Below are 17688 nucleotides of genomic sequence, written 5' to 3'. Positions count from 1 at the left end.
CTGAAAACACACATCAGAACGCACCAGGTCACTGGGAACTTTGTACTAGTGTCTTAGCTGCAAACTCAAAAGGTCAGTGACAGAGCACCATCGTGTAGTTGCCGCATTACCCTTCGAGCCTCCAAATGCGCGTGGAGGCTGGATCACCTGCATGAAATACAAAGACGCTAATAATCCCCGGCCACACACTGATGATGAAGCGACGCTGATGGTTCGCTGCTACAAATCCAGAGAGATTCTCTGTAGCCCGCAGGTGGGTGTTTTGAAGGTTGTCGATACTGCCCCACGTAAACGCGACGTCATCGACGATTTGAGTGGCTGACAGAAATCCTAGCACCGAAGTGGCTTGCGCGACGAACCAGAGACAAAATCGTCATCGCAGAGGCAGGTTCAAGTGGCTCTGAGCACTATGGGACTCAACATCTACGGTCATCAGTCGCCTAGAACTTAGAACTACTTAAACCGAACTAACCTAAGGACAGCACGCAACACCCAGTCATCACGAGGCAGAGAAAATCCCTGACCCCGCCGGGAAGCGAACCCGGGAACCCGGGCGCGGGAAGCGAGAACGCTACCGCACGACCACGAGCTGCGGACACAGAGGCAGGCCTACACGCGTTGTAAATCACACAGATAATGGCAGCTGTCATGGAGAATGTATCTCACGCTCGTTTTGCTTATCCCATGCTGGCAGACCCTCTGCCTGGTCCTGAGACCGAGATCATTGCCAAAGACACACTCATGCTCAGAAAAAGGAGAAAATCTTGAAGCGCGTTCATATTTACAGGACATGTACATGTTCTGCAGAAATGATTGGTATTTGAAGAACCTCGGCCTGCGGGTTCAAGGTTAACATCGATACCTCAGAGCAACACCACCTACTCGTTTTCACTATAAACCGGATATAATGGATCAGTTTAAGTTGAGCAGACATGCAGGATGCCTTGCAGACGTTCGTGCGAACCGTACTGTCAAATCAGTGAGTTTGAAAAAGTGTGCATTATTGGTACGAGAGGGTGATGCATCCATCCGAGAAATTGCTGTTCGTGTGGGACAAAATGTTTCGGCAGGGAAATCAGTGTGCGCAGAATGGTTCACGGTAGGTCGTAGAACACGACGAAATGGGGCCAGTTACGCCACTCAGAACAACCCCGGAGAAGATCGACATATCCGAATAGCACTGCAGGCAGATCTGCGTCCTCCTTGGATCTGGCGCAAAAGATCTTCGTTCTCCTCGGCTCTGGCGCAACAGTAGAAGAGTGTAACACATCGCACACTGTCTAAGGTGACAGCCCGTAGCCGTCGGCACGGGTTATGTGCCCGTCGCCCACTTCTCCGTTTACCTTTGACGAATGTGCAGAAACATGCTACACGGCAAAGGTATGAGAAACGACGTCACTGGGGACAAGAATTGCATCAGATATTAATTATGGACGAACCCAGGTTCTTTTTGTTTGAAAATGATGGCTCCACTTTCGTTCCCTGCAGATGGGGTGAGCGCCATCACAGTGACTGCACTTGCACTTGTCATACAATGCCAAATCAAGGCCTTTTGATGAGGGGTACTATTGATTACAACCACAATTCCTAGGTGGAGCCTGTCCAGGGCACTGTGATCTATGCAAATGACATCCTATGATCCGTAGCCATACTCTTTCTACACTACACCCCAGACGCCAATTTTCAGCAAGACAATGCACGACCATAAGTTGTTGTCAAAGGATGTCAGCCTTTTGCTCTGGGCTGCCAAATCATCGGACCCGTGGCCAATGGAAAATGTATGGGGTATGGTGAAACGACGGGTGCAGCACTGTGATCCAATGCCAACCCCCAGAGATGAACTTAGAAACCAGGAGATGGCAGCTTGGATGGCTATACCACAGGACGCCATTCACACCTTGTAAGCCTTGTACGCCATCACGCCTGGAACAAGTTACCAGGGCCCATGGTGAACACTGAACACTGTGCTTACTAGGCAACAGGACCCTTGCTGCTAATCACTTCTGCATAACATATTACTGAACATGTCCTGTGAATGTGAACGTCCTATCTCTAGTCATTCAACGACCTCTGTTTTTTTCTGAACTTGACTGTATTTTATCTCCACTGTCAAATGGTTGTACTCCGTTGCAACGCATTTCCGACCAAACGCCCATATGACCTTTATTATTTCTGACAAATAAAAACACCTGCAGCCGTCCTTATGATTTTATTTCATTTTGTCGCTACCAGCTTCAACGCTTTAGTGCGTCATCTTCAGGCCTGTATGCATAAAACATTAAACATAGCACTATCAACTTATCAATTAAGTTACTAAGAAACCGATTAAAACAGAATGAGAAACAATAGCAAGACTCTACAAATGAATTTATATCGAACATTTGACAGAAAGAACAGATGCATCCATTGTCACACATCTAAAATCTGTCATCACGAATTTCCACTCAATACATTGTACAGTCATACTATTTATTAAAACTTTTTTAAATACTATTCATGATTTTTATTGGACAGTCGAACACACATTATCTGCACCACCCTGAAATAACCTACTGTAGGACAAAATAACTGTAAAAGGTGATGAATGGAAGGAAACAATACCTCACAAACAAGTAAGGTCACGTTCTTTCTTTTTATTTGTTTGTGAGGTATTTTTTCCTTGCTTTCATCACCTTTTACAGTTACTTTGTCGTATAGTAAGTTATTTCATTGTTGTGCAGGTAATGTGTATCCGACTGTCCAATAAAAATCATGAATAGTATTTAAAGAAGTTTTAATAGATAGTATGATTGTACAATGTGGTGGTGGTTAGTGTTTAACGTCCCGTCGACAGCGAGGTCATTAGGGACGGAGCGCAAGCTCGGGTTAGGGAAGGATTGGGAAGGAAATCGGCCGTGCCCTTTCAAAGGAACCATCCCGGCATTTGCCTGAAACGATTTAGGGAAATCACGGAAAACCTAAATCAGGATGGCCGGAGACGGGATTGAACCGTCGTCCTCCCGAATGCGAGTCCAGTGTGCTAACCACTGCGCCACCTCGCTCGGTCGATTGTACAATGTATAGAGTGGAAATTCGTGATGGTATATTTTAGATGTGTGACAATGGATGTATCTGTTCTTTCTATCATATGTTCGGTGTAAATTCATTTCTAGAGTCTTGCTATTGTTGCTCATACCGTTTTAATCCATTTCTATGTAAGTTGATTGACAAGTTGATAATGATATCTTTCATGTTTTATGCATACAGGCCTGAAGATGACGCACTGAAGCGTTGAAACTGGAAGCGACAAAATGAAATAAAGTCAGAAGGACGGCTGTAGGTGTTTTTATTTGTCATGATAGTAAACGGCCGTCGTCCCAGAGACGTCCTGCTAAAAGGATGGACATACAGATGTTTATTATTCCTTGTTTTCTCTGTGACGGTTTCCTGCTTTTTGTTCCCAATTAACAAACTAACCTGCATAAAAAACTGTGAAAAAAGTTGATCATGGTCGCTGAAAATTGTGTGTGCATTTCAATTGATAGTTTACATCAGTCTTTTGTTCCTGAAAGTAGTCATCAGTTTACAAAGGCTACAACAGATATTAATAATGCCAATATTTGCTGTTTAAACTCTTTGTTCTTCTTCCGTCTCTCTCACTCTCTCGACCCAATTTTGCTTTAGTTGCTAGTTGCTGGAAAAAAAAAAAATACCGTCATTCACTCAATAACGACAACGTGCGCATACCAATATCAGAACACTCAAATCAAAAACAGTAAACGTACATTGAATTTATGTTTCATATCTTTAGAGAATAACGGTAAGTCTTATAAATTCTGTTGCAAATTAGAAAGGACAACTAAAATCATCATCAATAAGGAGCTGGGCAAACAGAAGATCTGCTCCCCTGTTTGTGCTAAAAAAAGTCAGTAAATGCTATTGACATGCGTTGGTGAACTTTAACTTGTTCTTGTTCTGAGTGCGGTGGGCAGACATAGCGGTTACAGTCTCCGGTTGCGTGAATGAAATTCCCACTGCCGAGAAAAAAGAGTGAGGCTCCCAAAAGTTCGATCGGCTCCGAAGTAATTCCTTCCTGCTCCTTACCACAGCATTACAAACTCTGACTGAAATGTGTTAATCTTAATGTATATAATCTATCTGTACACCGTATTTCATCTATTTTATGATACCACTGAGCCAACATTTTAGACGCACAATGTATGTAAGCAGGTAGCCTTGACACATGGCTTTGTGACTCTCAGAAACACATTGGGGATATAAGTTTCAGGAAGTGCTATGACAATGTATAATACAAATTTTGTTATTTTTCAGACAATATTTATTGCTCTGGATGAAGCACTGGACAAGATGCAATCCTAGGCGCTGGAAACGCCAAACGATTGACCCTGCTGTTAAGATATATGGAAAATTGGATGTAAAAATACAGAATAATGGCGACCTTGTTGGAATCAATAAACAGTGTTTGATTTAAATGTGGTTTACAATATTTCCTATGAGTCCACGTATATCTGTAACCTAGTTCAGAGAAAACCACTAGAAAAGTAGTTTTAAACTCAACCAAGCGGAGATACTATCTGTATTCCTTAATAAAGAGCAATGGCCAAAACTGAAGAATAAGAGACTGAAAAGTAAGTAGTTAATTTAACTTTCGTTCACAATATGAACTACGTAACAACATGAACATTCCATAAGTTAGGATATTTTTCTCATGAACATCATGTGACACTAGTTTGTAAACAGGTTTCGAATCTTTAAATTAGTCCGTTGGACAGCATGACGAAACTGAGATTCCCCAAGCTCTGGCAAACAGTTAACGATAGTGACAGACAATATCCGCCCGAATCATAAAGCTTAGGTTACAATTCCAGTAGGGTAGTAATAATGCCGGCCGCTGTGGCCGAGCGGTTCTAGGCGCTTCAGTCCGGAACCGCGCTGCTGCTACGGTCGCAGGTTCGAGTCCTGCCTCGGGCATGGATGTCTGTGATATCCTTAGGTTAGTTAGGTTTAAGTAGTTCTAAGTCTAGGGGAATGATGACTTCGGATGTTAAGTCCCATAGTTTTTACAGCCATTTGTAGTAATAATGTGATAAGGTATTAACAACTATAATTATATTGCCTTATCAAATAAAGAGGAACACTATCATGTATTGTCAGCTGCAATAATAAATGTGAATATCGTGAACATAGTATGACAAGTAAAGTGTAGTTCGACACACAGAATATTAATTATAAAACTATAAATCTTCTCGATCGTCGAGAATTGAATGCTGCAATGCTGTAGTTGTTGTTGTCTTCAGTCTTGAGACTGGTTTGATGCAGCTCTCCATGCTACTCTATCCTGTGCAAGCTTCTTCATCTCCCAGTACCTACTGCAACCTACATCCTTCTGAATCTGCTTAGTGTATTCATCTCTTGGTCTCCTCCTACGATTTTTACCCTCCACGCTGCCTTCCAATACTAAATTGGTGATCCCTTGATGCCTCAGAACATGTCCTACCAACCGATCCCTTCTTCTGGTCAAGTTGTGCCACAAACTTCTCTTCTCCCCAATCCTATTCAATACTTCCTCATTAGTTATGTGATCTACCCATCTAATCTTCAGCATTCTTCTGTAGCACCACATTTCAAAAGCTTCTATTCTCTTCTTGTCCAAACTATTTACCTTCCATGTTTCACTTCCATACATGGCTACACTCCATACAAATACTTTCAGAAATGACTTCCTGACACTTAAATCTATACTCGATGTTAACAAATATCTCTTCTTCAGAAACGCTTTCCTTGCCATTGCCAGTCTACATTTTATATCCTCTCTACTTCGACCATCATCAGTTATTTTGCTCCCCAAATAGCAAAACTCCTTTACTACTTTACTGCAATAAAAAGCATTAAATGTTTTGCCAGAACACTATTTGTGTAATGAAAGTGCTGGTTCTGTCGTAACATTTAACATGGTCGCCTTTTCGGCGGGAAAAATTAAAAGTTGTTCAAACATCCCACTTATACAGGGTGTTACAAAAAGGTACGGCCAAACTTTCAGGAAACATTCTTCACACACAAAGAAAGAAAATATGTTATGTGGACATTTGAACTTTCCATGTTACAGCTCATTTTATTACTTCTCTTCAGATTACGTTAATCATGGAATGGAAACACACAGCAACAGAACGTACCAGCGTGACTCCAAACACTTTGTTACAGTAAATGTTCAAAATTTCCTCCGTTAGCGAGGATACATGCATCCACCCTCCGTCGCATGGAATCCCTGATGCGCTGATGCAGCCCTGGAGAATGGCGTATTGTATCACAGCCGTCCACAATACGAGCACGAAGAGTCTCTACATTTGGCACAGGGGTTGCGTAGACAAGAGCTTTCAAATGCCCCCATAAATGAAAGTCAAGAGGGTTGAGGTCAGGAGAGCGTGGAGGCCATGGAATTGGTCCGCCTCTACCAATCCATCGGACACCGAATCTGATGTTGAGAAGCGTACGAACACTTCGACTGAAATGTGCAGGAGCTCCATCGTGCATGAACCACATGTTGTGTCGTGCTTGTAAGGGCACATGTTCTAGCAGCACAGGTAGAGTATCCCGTATGAAATCACGATAACGTGCCCCATTGAGCGTAGGTGGAAGAACATGGGGCCCAATCGAGACATCACCAACAATTCCTGCCCAAACGTTCACAGAAAATCTGTGTTGATGACGTGATTGCACAATTGCGATCGGATTCTCGTCTGCCTACACATGTTGATTGTGAAAATTTACAATTTGATCACATTGGAGTACATACTGACGAAATTGAAATGAGTTCTAACATGGAAATTAAGCGTTTCCGGACACATGTCCACATAACATCTTTTCTTTATTTGTGTGTGAGGAATGTTTCCTGAAAGTTTGGCCGTAACTTTTTGTAACACCTTGTATAGAAGTGCTAGATGATGTAACTGGACCACTTCGTCTACATCTGAACCCACATGGGCTTGCACACCTGATAGATCTCAGGTTTGAATCGTATTTTTGGTATATTTTGCTAATATCTGACCTTTCCCAACAATATTGCTTTTTGTGGAAGTCGTAGAGGGCTGCAGTGGTTCCGCATAATTAAAAAATTAATGTTGGCAATTATGAATATTTATGTTAGTTTCCCACCGGTTGCACCTACGTAGATGACAGTCATAATAGAACTGCAGACATGCTGTCATTTTCCAGAAAATAAACTTGTTTCTTTAAAGTGTACATAAACAGTCTCGACCACAAGAAACGTTTACTTTTGTGCTTACCGGTTTCGGTCAGTTACTGACCATCTTCAGGCCTCATTCCACGTTGGTAGGCGATGGCAGTGAACAGAGCAGGAGTTACGAACTCCAAGAATGTCAACTGCGTAAAGAACGTGGAGTAACCACAAATGTAAAGCTTTCTTGTGGTCAAGACTGTTCATGTTCTTTTTAAAGTACTAAGAAACAGCCGTTCTCAAAAATTACTGAAACATTTGCACTACTTTTGCAGCTTCAATATTTCACAATCATCATTCACAGATGACCACTTCGTCATATTTGGTACAGAAGAATCGGAATTCATATTCAGAAAGGTGGCTAGCTTGGAGCACAGTCATTTCCAGGGGCTTCGGAGAGAGCCCAGCTGTTGTTTGGAATGGCACCGACATGGCGAAATTGATGGAACGTCAGGACTTACCAAGGATCCTTTTTTTGGAAAAGTGGGAGAAAATGGAGACTATTGGCTATTAAATTTTCGCCTCCTCTTGGTAGAATATCTTGTTAAGGAAGCAATCACGCCAGTGGTGGGCCGATACAGCTTTACAAAGGAGTGGTGGCCGAGATTGTTGTGTGGAATAAGGGTGCAATCATTGTTCTTTACTAACTACAAATAAAGGACTGCGTCTCCAAACTTTGAGCTGAAATCATCGGCACCCTGCACGCTGCGCTCTCGACTGCAGCAGCGGGCTCCATCAACAGACTTGGGTCCAGTGGTCAAGTCGATCTACCATCGTACTTGATGGTAGCCAGTCACTGCGTCACTGTTTGCTCATATCGCATCGACGATGTGTTAGGACCATGATCGATTTCCCTCTACCACGTTTGTAACATCATTCTCATTTGCCTGATTTACTTCGGCTTTCCATGCAGACAAACAACCACTGTAACTGATGTGGAGACAGGTCGACATATATTTCACAAAATCAGATTCACACTGACGGAAAGAGCAAATCTCAGCACCAACAAGGAGTTGTGCTACGCAAATGAATGTTGGTAGACATCTTATATATAAAGCCTATTCAAATTTCGAGCCACTACCTTTTTTTATTGTTTTTTTTTTAGTACGCAAAAACAATTGAGTTCATTAATGCCCACGTCATACCCTTAGAATACTAATAAAAAATGTGTTAAGAGCAACTATACATTACGCCCAATCGACGGATGGAAAGAGAGCTAAAAACATGGACTTCCTCTTGGAGAAAGGTCCAGAAAACACTACGTACAGACAGCGAACGTCCCGAACCAAAGATTACATGTTCTTCACCATATTACTAAAGCACTCCACCTTCAGGCCATGAGTGGCCTATCGGGACCATCCGACCGCCGTGTCATCCTCAGTGGAGGATGCAGTTAGGAGGGGCATGGGTCAGCACACAGCTCTCCCGGTCGTTATGATGGTATTCTTGACCGAAGCCGCTACTATTCGCTCGAGTAGCACCTCAAGTGGCAACAAGAGGCTGAGTGCACCCCGAAAAATGGCAACAGCGCATGGCGGCTGGATGGTCACCCATCCAAGTGCCGGTCACGCCCAACAGCGGTTAACTTCGGTGATGTCACGGGAATCTGTGTATCCACTGCGGCAAGGCCGTTGCCTACCATATTACTAAGATAAAAAGTAAAACGCGGTTGACAGCCAGCGCGTCGTTCGCTGTAACGGCTGATATCTCTGACGCAAGCACACTCGTACACTAGAGCGTATGCGCTTAAGAAAAGGCATTCGGTCAGGAAATAGTGAACTATAAAACGTCGACGACAATGAGCGCAGAGTGGTTATGGGTCACCATTTAAGAAATGACGATGACTAAAATACGGTGCCTATTACGCAACCTAGGTAACCTGATGTCCACGTGAGGAGAGGAGGTCGGCCAAGCCATTGGGAGGGGTTTCATTTCCCGAAGCTTGTTCGCATGTACAGAAGGCCAGTGGTGATGCCCAAGGTTGCACCGCCTGACGACAGAAGGCAACAAGGGGCTCATCGGAAGGAATGGATGGGCTAGTGGGCCGAGGTAGGACGACTGCAGCCTTCGCACCAGCGTCAGCAGCCTTGTTACCCGTCAGACCGACGTGGGCATCACTATTCAAGTCAGGTTTACTCCAATTACACGCTGTAACCATCACGCTGGAGAGAGCAGATAGATGGAAAGAATACATTGAAAGCCTCTGTGAGGGTGAAGATTTGTCTGATGTGATAGAAGAAGAAACAGGAGTCGATTTAGAAGAGAGAGGGGATCCAGTATTAGAATCGGAATTTAAAAGAGCTTTGGCGGACTTACGGTCAAATAAGGCAGAAGGGATAGATAACATTCCATCAGAATTTCTAAAATCATTGGGGGAAGCGGCAACAAAACGACTATTCACGTTGGTGTGTAGAATATATGAGTCTGGCGATATACCATCTGACTTTCGGAAAAGCATCACCCACACAATTCCGAAGACGGCAAGGGCTGACAAGTGCGAGAATTATCGCACAATCAGCTTAACAGCTCATGCATCGAAGCTGCTTACAAGAATAATATACAGAAGAATGGAAAAGAAAATTGAGAATGCGCTAGGTGACGATCAGTTTGGCTTTAGGAAAAGTAAAGGGACGATAGAGGCAATTCTGACGTTACGGCTAATAATGAAAGCAAGGCTAAAGAAAAATCAGGACACTTTCATAGGATTTGTCGACCTGGAAAAAGCGTCCGGCAATATAAAATGGAGCAAGCTATTCGAGATTCTGAAAAAAAGTAGGGGTAAGCTATAGGGAGAGACGGGTCATATACAATATGTACAACAACCAAGAGGGAATAATAAGAGTGGACGAGCAAGAACGAAGTGCTCGTATTAAGAAGGGTGTAAGACAAGGCTGTAGCCTTTCGCCCCTACTCTTCAATCTGTACATCGAGGAAGCAATGATGGAATTAAAAGAAAGGTTCAGGAGTGGAATTAAAATACAAGATGAAAGGATATCAGTGATACGATTCGCTGATGGCATTGCTATCCTGAGTGAAAGTGAAGAAGAATTAAATGATCTGCTGAACGGAATGAACAGTCTAATGAGTACACAGTATGGTTTGATAGTAAATCGAAGCTAATGAGAAGTAGTAGAAATGAGAACAGTGAGAAACTTAATATCAGGATTGATGGTCACGAAGTCAAGTTAAGGAATTCCGCTACCTAGGCAGTAAAATAACCAATGACGGACGGAGCAAGGAGGACATCAAAAGCAGACTCGCTATGGCGAAAAAAGGCATTTCTGGCCAAGAGAAGTCTACTAATATCAAATACCGGCCTTAATTTGAGGAAGAAATTTCTGAGGATGTACGTCTGGAGTAAAGCATTGTATGGTAGTGAAACATGGACTGTGGGAAAACCGGAATTGTAGAGAATCGAAGCATTTGAGATGTGGTGCTATAGACGAATGTTGAAAATTAGGTGGACTGATAAGGTAAGGAATGAGGAGGTTCTACGCAGAATCGGAGAGGAAAGGAATATGTGGAAAACACTGATAAGGAGAAGGGACAGGGTGATAGGACATCTGCTAAGACGTGAGAGAATGATTTCCATGGTACTAGAGGGAGCTGTAGAGGGCAAAAACTGTAGAGGAAGACAGAGACTGGAATACGTCAAACAAATAATTGAGGATAGACTGATGACAAAAAAAACGACCATCATGAGCTTTACCCATCTTTGAGACTGCACGTGGTAAAAATGGAAATGAGCGTTTGGCGTCATTGACCGAGAGCCCATTGCGGGGTAGGTCCGGCCGCCTTGGTCTTATTACATTCGACGCCACATTGGGCGACCTGCGCGCCGGATGGGGATATGATGTGATACTGAAGACAGTACAACACCCAGTCCCTGAGCGGAGAAAAACCCCGACCCAGCTGGGAATCGAACACGGACCCGTAGGACGGCAATCCGTCACGCTGCCTACTCAGCTATCGGAGCGGACACTGGACGTGGTGAGTTGATGTTGGTCAAGAATGCCTTTCAGGTGACTAAGATGCCATCATTAACGCCTCACTGAGTTGCAGTGAGTTCGTGTTATAGGGTTACGAAAGGTTGGATGTTCCTTCTACGATACTGAAGGAATGTAGCCACTGTACGTGATTACTCGACAGCGATGATCGTCACTGCGTTTACATCCTGAGCTACTCTCCTCTTGTAAACTTTCATTAATGGCAGATGCAACTGGAATATGGAAAGCTTCATTATGTGTAAGTGGCCGTAAGGCTGAAAGAATGTTTGGTTCAAATGGCTCTGAGCACTATGGGACTCAACTTCTGAGGTCATTAGTCCCCTAGAACTTAGAACTAGTTAAACCTAACTAACCTAAGGACATCACACACATCCATGCCCGAGGCAGGGTTCGAACCTGCGACCGTAGCGGTCTCGCGGTTCCAGACTGAAGCGCCTAGAACCGCACGGCCACTTCGGCCGGCAAAGAATGTTTGGATGTCTTATATCCTTCTTCTTTTTTGCCTTATGATCTTCAACGTTAACCATAGAAAGAAAACATTCATAACTTGCGGATTCCTCAAAGCCATGAGAAATGCAAAAGGCACTGACTTGCTTTTCGCATTTTGTCAGTGTCTCAGTTCCTCAACACACCGACACCATACCTTTTGCGGTGCCCAGATTTTGTCTTGATCACCAAGCTATATAACAAAGTATGTATTCCAGATATTTTCCACGAACCTATTGCTGCCCCATCTTTGCTTAGCAATTGTGTAGCTGTCACAGAAAAAAAAAAAAGTTTTCATTATTCAAAAAATTGTATGAAATTATTTATAAGAAACTGCAAAACCACAATTAACCGTAGAAGTATAAACTCATAGCACTATAAAGTTTTCTGCCTAAGAGCAAGATGATGTGACCAGGGTGGCCAACTACTCCATCCTAACAAAAAAAAAAAAAATATTTCTTACCGTTTCACAGTCAAGTGAAAGTATCGCACACCCAAATAAAGGAATATTTCAATTATGCATTTGGATATTCTCACACATTGTTGAGAATACAGGTTATGCTTTTCTTGACAAATGCCTTTTGCCTAATTTTTAAAAACCAAATACTACTTGTGTAATGGCTTCCAAAAAGCAAGTTATGTGCATAGAATTAAAAACTAAATAAATGTATTTTCAGGATAAATGGAAAACATGAGAATTTATTAGGTCCCCTTTAAAAAATCAGCCCACTTGACAAAATCCAGTCTACGTCCTTAAGTGCAGTGAATGCATATGTGATATATGACTCTCACGAAAACAGTCTACGACTTTCCAGATTAGATTTCATGAATATGCTTGGAAAGGCGCTCGTTAGAACTCTTATAGGAATTCGAGTTGCAAACACCTCACTATAGAAACTCGAGGCTGCGTTTAGTAGGATTTTGGGCAATCTAGAGTAGCCACTATGCTTCGATGAGACACTTCAGAAGCGGAAAGAGTGCTATACGTGTCCTCCCACCAAAAGGAGAACGACTACATACTTGTGCCGCTCCTGCAGAGAGCCTCTATTTCTGGAATATTTTGTAAAATCTTATCGAAATTTTCACAAACGTGAAGACATGTCTCTGTTTGTGTGTGTCTGTCAGACAAGCAATGCATAGACGACTTGTAATTATGTGTAATGGAATAAAAAGTTCTTAATTTTTCTGAATTATTATTATTAATATTTTCAGTTACTAAGTTAATCTGTTTTAGAAGTTTCAACGTTGTAATTCATATAGTATGTAAATCCTAAGACACAAACTCGACGCACCACGAAGGAATTATCCAGATAAGACAGAAATCAGTACATGTATACGTACAGACAAAAGAAAGATTTCATTTTCAGAGAAATTGGAAGATTTATGCGGGACAAAAAGCTTGACAAACTGAGGAAGTCAATAATGGGTTAATCCACCTCTGGCTCTTATGCAATCTGTTGTTGGGCTTGGCATCGATTGACAGAGTTGTTGGATGTGCTCCTGAGGTATAATGTTCCAAATTCTGTCCAATTGACGTGGTCGATAGTCAAAAACTCGAGCTGGTTGTAGGGCCTCAACCATAATGCTCCTAACATTCTTAACTGAACGTGCAGGCCAAGGTAGCGTTTGGGCACCAGGATTGCAAGCAGTAGAAACTCTCGCCATTTGTGGGTGGGCATTATATCGTTAAAATGTAAGCCCAGGATGGCTTACTCATGAAGGACAACAAAACTGGACGTGGAATATCGTCGACGTTCCAATGTGCTGTACAAGTGTGAAGGACGGCAACCAAAGAGCTCCTGCTGTGAAACGAAACGTCATCTCAGACCATCACTGCCGTTCATCGTGCAGTATGGGGAGTGACACTGACGTTCGTATCCGAGTGCTGTCACGGGTGTCTCCAGACACATCTTCGCTCGTCATTGCAAATCACTTCGAACTGTGTCTCAAGTCAGTGAGATTCCGGGCCGAGTATGCGCGACACCTCAGCAAATGGGCATGTTGGTGGACATAAATCAGGTCGGTACAAGGGGCGCTGTGAGCTGAGAACCCTTTCCGTGAGCCACCTATATTTGGCCCTTGTGGTCACTTGAAGCACCAGTTGCACGTCGGATCGACGGTAATGATGAATGCAAGGCTCTGTGCCCCTATAAGAATTGCTCAGTCCTCCCGTTCTTCGTGTCACCAGGTCGACCGCTTCGCTCTTGACGCTGTCTTCGGTCACCGTCCACTCATTCCTGGCAACATTATCGGATACTGACATGGCTTCAACGGTCGAACAATTCGCCTATTACCCCCAGACAGCTCCTTTGAGAGCACCTACACGTCCTCTCTCAAATGCTGACATCTGCATACACTGGTCAACAGCAACATCATGACCACCGACCTATTATCGATATAAAACCGTCCAGGTGATAACACGTCAACTAACGAGGCATGACTACTACTCAGACACACAAACTGTGCTGGTAGTATCAGTGAGTACGCTTTCTGTGAGTAGAATGGGTAAGGCGCGCGATCTGTCTAAGATGGCAAATTTCGATGGCCCGGAGGTTCGGCAGGAACATCTCGGGAAGTGCACGATTTGTCGGGTGTTCGAATGTCTTCACCATGTGGCGAAACCAAAGTGAAACGACGTCCAGACGTCGTAGGTTCGGGCTGCCACCCTCCTTACAGATGTCGGGCGTCTTAGGCTGGGAAGACCAGTAAATGAGACAGGCGGTGAACTGTGCCGGAACTAATATCATGCTGGAACTAATATCGGACTTTAAATCTGGCCAGAGTACAAGTGCGTCTGAAAGTACGAGGTGTATTCGAGTTCTAAGGCCTCAGATTTTTTTTCTAATTAACCACTCACCCGAAGTCGATGAAACTGGCGTTACTTCTCGACGTAATCGCCCTGCAGACGTACACAGTTTCCACAACGCTGACGCCATAATTCCATGGCAGCGGCGAAGGCTTCTTTAGGAGTCTGTTTTGACCACTGGAAAATCGCTGAGGCAATAGCGGCACGGCTGGTGAATGTGTGGCCACAGAGAGTGTCTTTCATTGTTGGAAAAAGCCAAAAGTCACTAGGAGACAGGTCAGGTGAGTAGGGAGCATGAGGAATCACTTCAAAGTTGTCATCACGAAGAAACTGTTGCGTAACGTTAGCTCGATGTGCGGGTATGTTGTCTTGGTGAAACAGCACACGCGCAGCCCTTCCCAGACGTTTTTGTTGCAGTGCAGGAAGGCATTTGTTCTTCAAAACATTTTCGTAGGATGCACCTGTTACCGTAGTGCCCTTTGGAACGCAATGGGTAAGGATTACGCCCTCGCTGTTCAAGAACATGGACACCATCATTTTTTCAGCACTGGCGGCTACCCGAACTTTTTTGGGTGGCGGTGAATCTGTGCGCTTCCATTTAACTGACTGGCGCTTTGTTTCTGGATTGAAAAATGGCATCCACGTCTCATCCATTGTCACAACCGACGAAAAGAAAGTCCCATTCATGTTGTCGTTCCGCGTTAACATTGCTTGGCAACATGCCACACGGGCAGCTGTGTGGTCGTCCATCAGCATTCGTGGCACCCACCTGGAAGACACTTTTCTCATTTTCAGGTTGTTATGTAGGATTGTGTGCACAGAACCCACAGAAATGCCAACTCTGGTGGCGATCTGTTCAACAGTCATTCGGCGATCCCCCAAAACAATTCTCTCCACTTTCTCGACCATGTCGTCAGATCGGCTTGTGCGAGGCCGAGGTTGTTTCAGTTTGTTGTCACATGATGTTCTGCCTTCATTAAACTGTCGCACCCACGAACGCACTTTCGACACATCCATAACTCCATCACCACATGTCTCCTTCAACTGTCGATGAATTTCAATTGGTTTCACACCACGCAAATTCAGAAAACGAATGACTGCACGCTATTCAAGTAAGGAAAACGTCGCCATCTTAAGTATTTAAAACAGTTCTCATTCTCGCCGCTGGCGGTAAAATTCCATCTGCCGTACGGTGCTGCCATCTCTGGGACATATTGACAATGAACGCGGCCTCATTTTAAAACACTGCGCATGTTTCTATCTCTTTCCAGAGAAACAAAACTGGAGGCCTTAGAACTTGAATGCATCTCATACAGTGCACCAAACACTTCTAAAGATGGCCTCTGCAACCAACCATCCATGCATGTGGCAATGTTAATACCACGACAGTGGATTCTACAACTGAAAAATGTGCACGTGACAATCGACACTGGACGTTGGTGCAGTGGCAGAGAGTTGCGGGGTCGACTGAATCCCGATATCTTTTTTTTTTTTTTTTTTCATGCAAGTGGGAGTGCGTGAATCCGTCGTCTTCCAGGAAAACAGCTCCATGACACCTGTACTGCTGAACAGGGACAAGTTGGCGGCTCCATTATGCTCTGGGCAGATGTCACGTGGGCATACATGGGTCCAGTGGAGCTCGTGCAAGGGCCCATGACGGCCAAGGAGTATCGTGCACTGGTTACTGACCATGTACTCCTCTTCAGGGCGATCATGTTTCTTGACGATAGCTGCATTTTTCAAGAAGATACTGCGTCATGTTACAAAGCCACTAGTGCGTGGGTAGTGGTTAGAGGAGTACATTGGGGAGTTTTAAATCATATGCTGGGCCTCCAGCTCGCCGGGTCTGAACCCAATGGAACATATCTGGAATGCGAGTGAATGTGTCAGAGCTCATCGCTCCCTTCCAGAACTTTACGGGAATTAGGTAACGTGTCTGCAGACCTGGTGCCAACTGCTTCCATGCCACGACGCGTCGCTGCTGATATCCGTCCTAAAGGTGGACATACTGGGAATTAGATAGGTGGTCATAATGTTGTAGCTGAACAGACTATGTTGTTCAAGCGACTGTTGGTGAGGCATATTTACTGGCCAACTGAGTACACAGAATGAAGTTTACAAAGACTTTAAGCCCTGGCATCGACATATTCCGTGAACACTGTCCTCGCCATTTGCACGGTGTGTCTGTATATGTGTGGATGGATATGTGTGTGTGTGCGAGTGTATACCCGTCCTTTTTTCCCCCTAAGGTAAGTCTTTCCGCTCCCGGGACTGGAATGACTCCTTACCCTCTCCCTTAAAACCCACATCCTTTCGTCTTTCCCTCTCCTTCCCTCTTTCCTGATGAGGCAACAGTTTGTTGCGAAAGCTTGAATTTTGTGTGTATGTTTGTGTTCGTTTGTGTGTCTGTCGACCTGCCAGCACTTTCATCTTTGTTTTTAGGTATATATATATATATATATATATATATATATATATATATATGTGTGTGTGTGTGTGTGTGTGTGTGTGTGTATGTATGTATGTATGTAAATATGATTATTTATATTATTTTGTTTTTTTTATAATTTTTGTTGAACTGAATTGAGATGGACGGAAATATTTAAAAATCGGTGAATATATTTAAACCATCATAAGGTGGCATCGGACATATACTTTGAGAATTTCGTCGCCGTAAGAAGGAGGTTCGTGGGACACGTTATTTCTGAGCTACAATGAGATAAATACTGAAAATACAGTTTACATATAATTTTGAAATTTTAGTATCATGGATTAAACAAATAATGAAATCACAATAGCGTTAATCATAACTATAATTACTGAAGTGCACTATGCTACTTACGTTGGGAATACAATATTAATCACTAGTGATATGTTGATTATCCGCACGTCGGTATCTCGTCCATGCGCTGTGGAAATTTCCTTATATAATTACTAGTATGCTCGAGTATGCGCCCTGCAGTACGCAGTGTCTTTTTATAAAATTAAAGAGTTTAAATTAGAGCCGCCAGTCTAGCGCGCGAGGCTCTCCCTCGACTCCATTCCAGAACAGATAACGGAAGAAGTAATTAACAAAAGACTAGACGTCCTTTCTGTGTGTCACCAGCGATCACAAGCAACCGCGCACAAGATAACTTTCATTGACTTTCATGCTT

General features: G+C 43.6%; 1 protein-coding gene across 1 annotated transcript in view; it reads left to right on the top strand.

Annotated features, from left to right (window-relative positions):
- LOC126106828 (uncharacterized) overlaps window positions 1-4472 on the top strand; it is a 42596-nt gene extending 38124 nt beyond the window's left edge. Inside the window, exon 7 of the mRNA XM_049913224.1 lies at window positions 4312-4472. Coding sequence (XP_049769181.1) covers window positions 4312-4359 — 48 coding nt within the window. The 3' untranslated portion in view covers window positions 4360-4472. The remainder of the gene's footprint in view (window positions 1-4311) is intronic.
- The last annotated feature ends 13216 nt before the right edge of the window (window positions 4473-17688 follow it).

Source organism: Schistocerca cancellata, chromosome 10 (genome assembly GCF_023864275.1).
Source record: "Schistocerca cancellata isolate TAMUIC-IGC-003103 chromosome 10, iqSchCanc2.1, whole genome shotgun sequence".
NCBI lineage: Eukaryota > Metazoa > Arthropoda > Insecta > Orthoptera > Acrididae > Schistocerca > Schistocerca cancellata.
The sequence above is the reverse complement of the archived record's forward strand: the minus strand, read 5'-3'. Positions and strand labels throughout refer to the sequence as shown.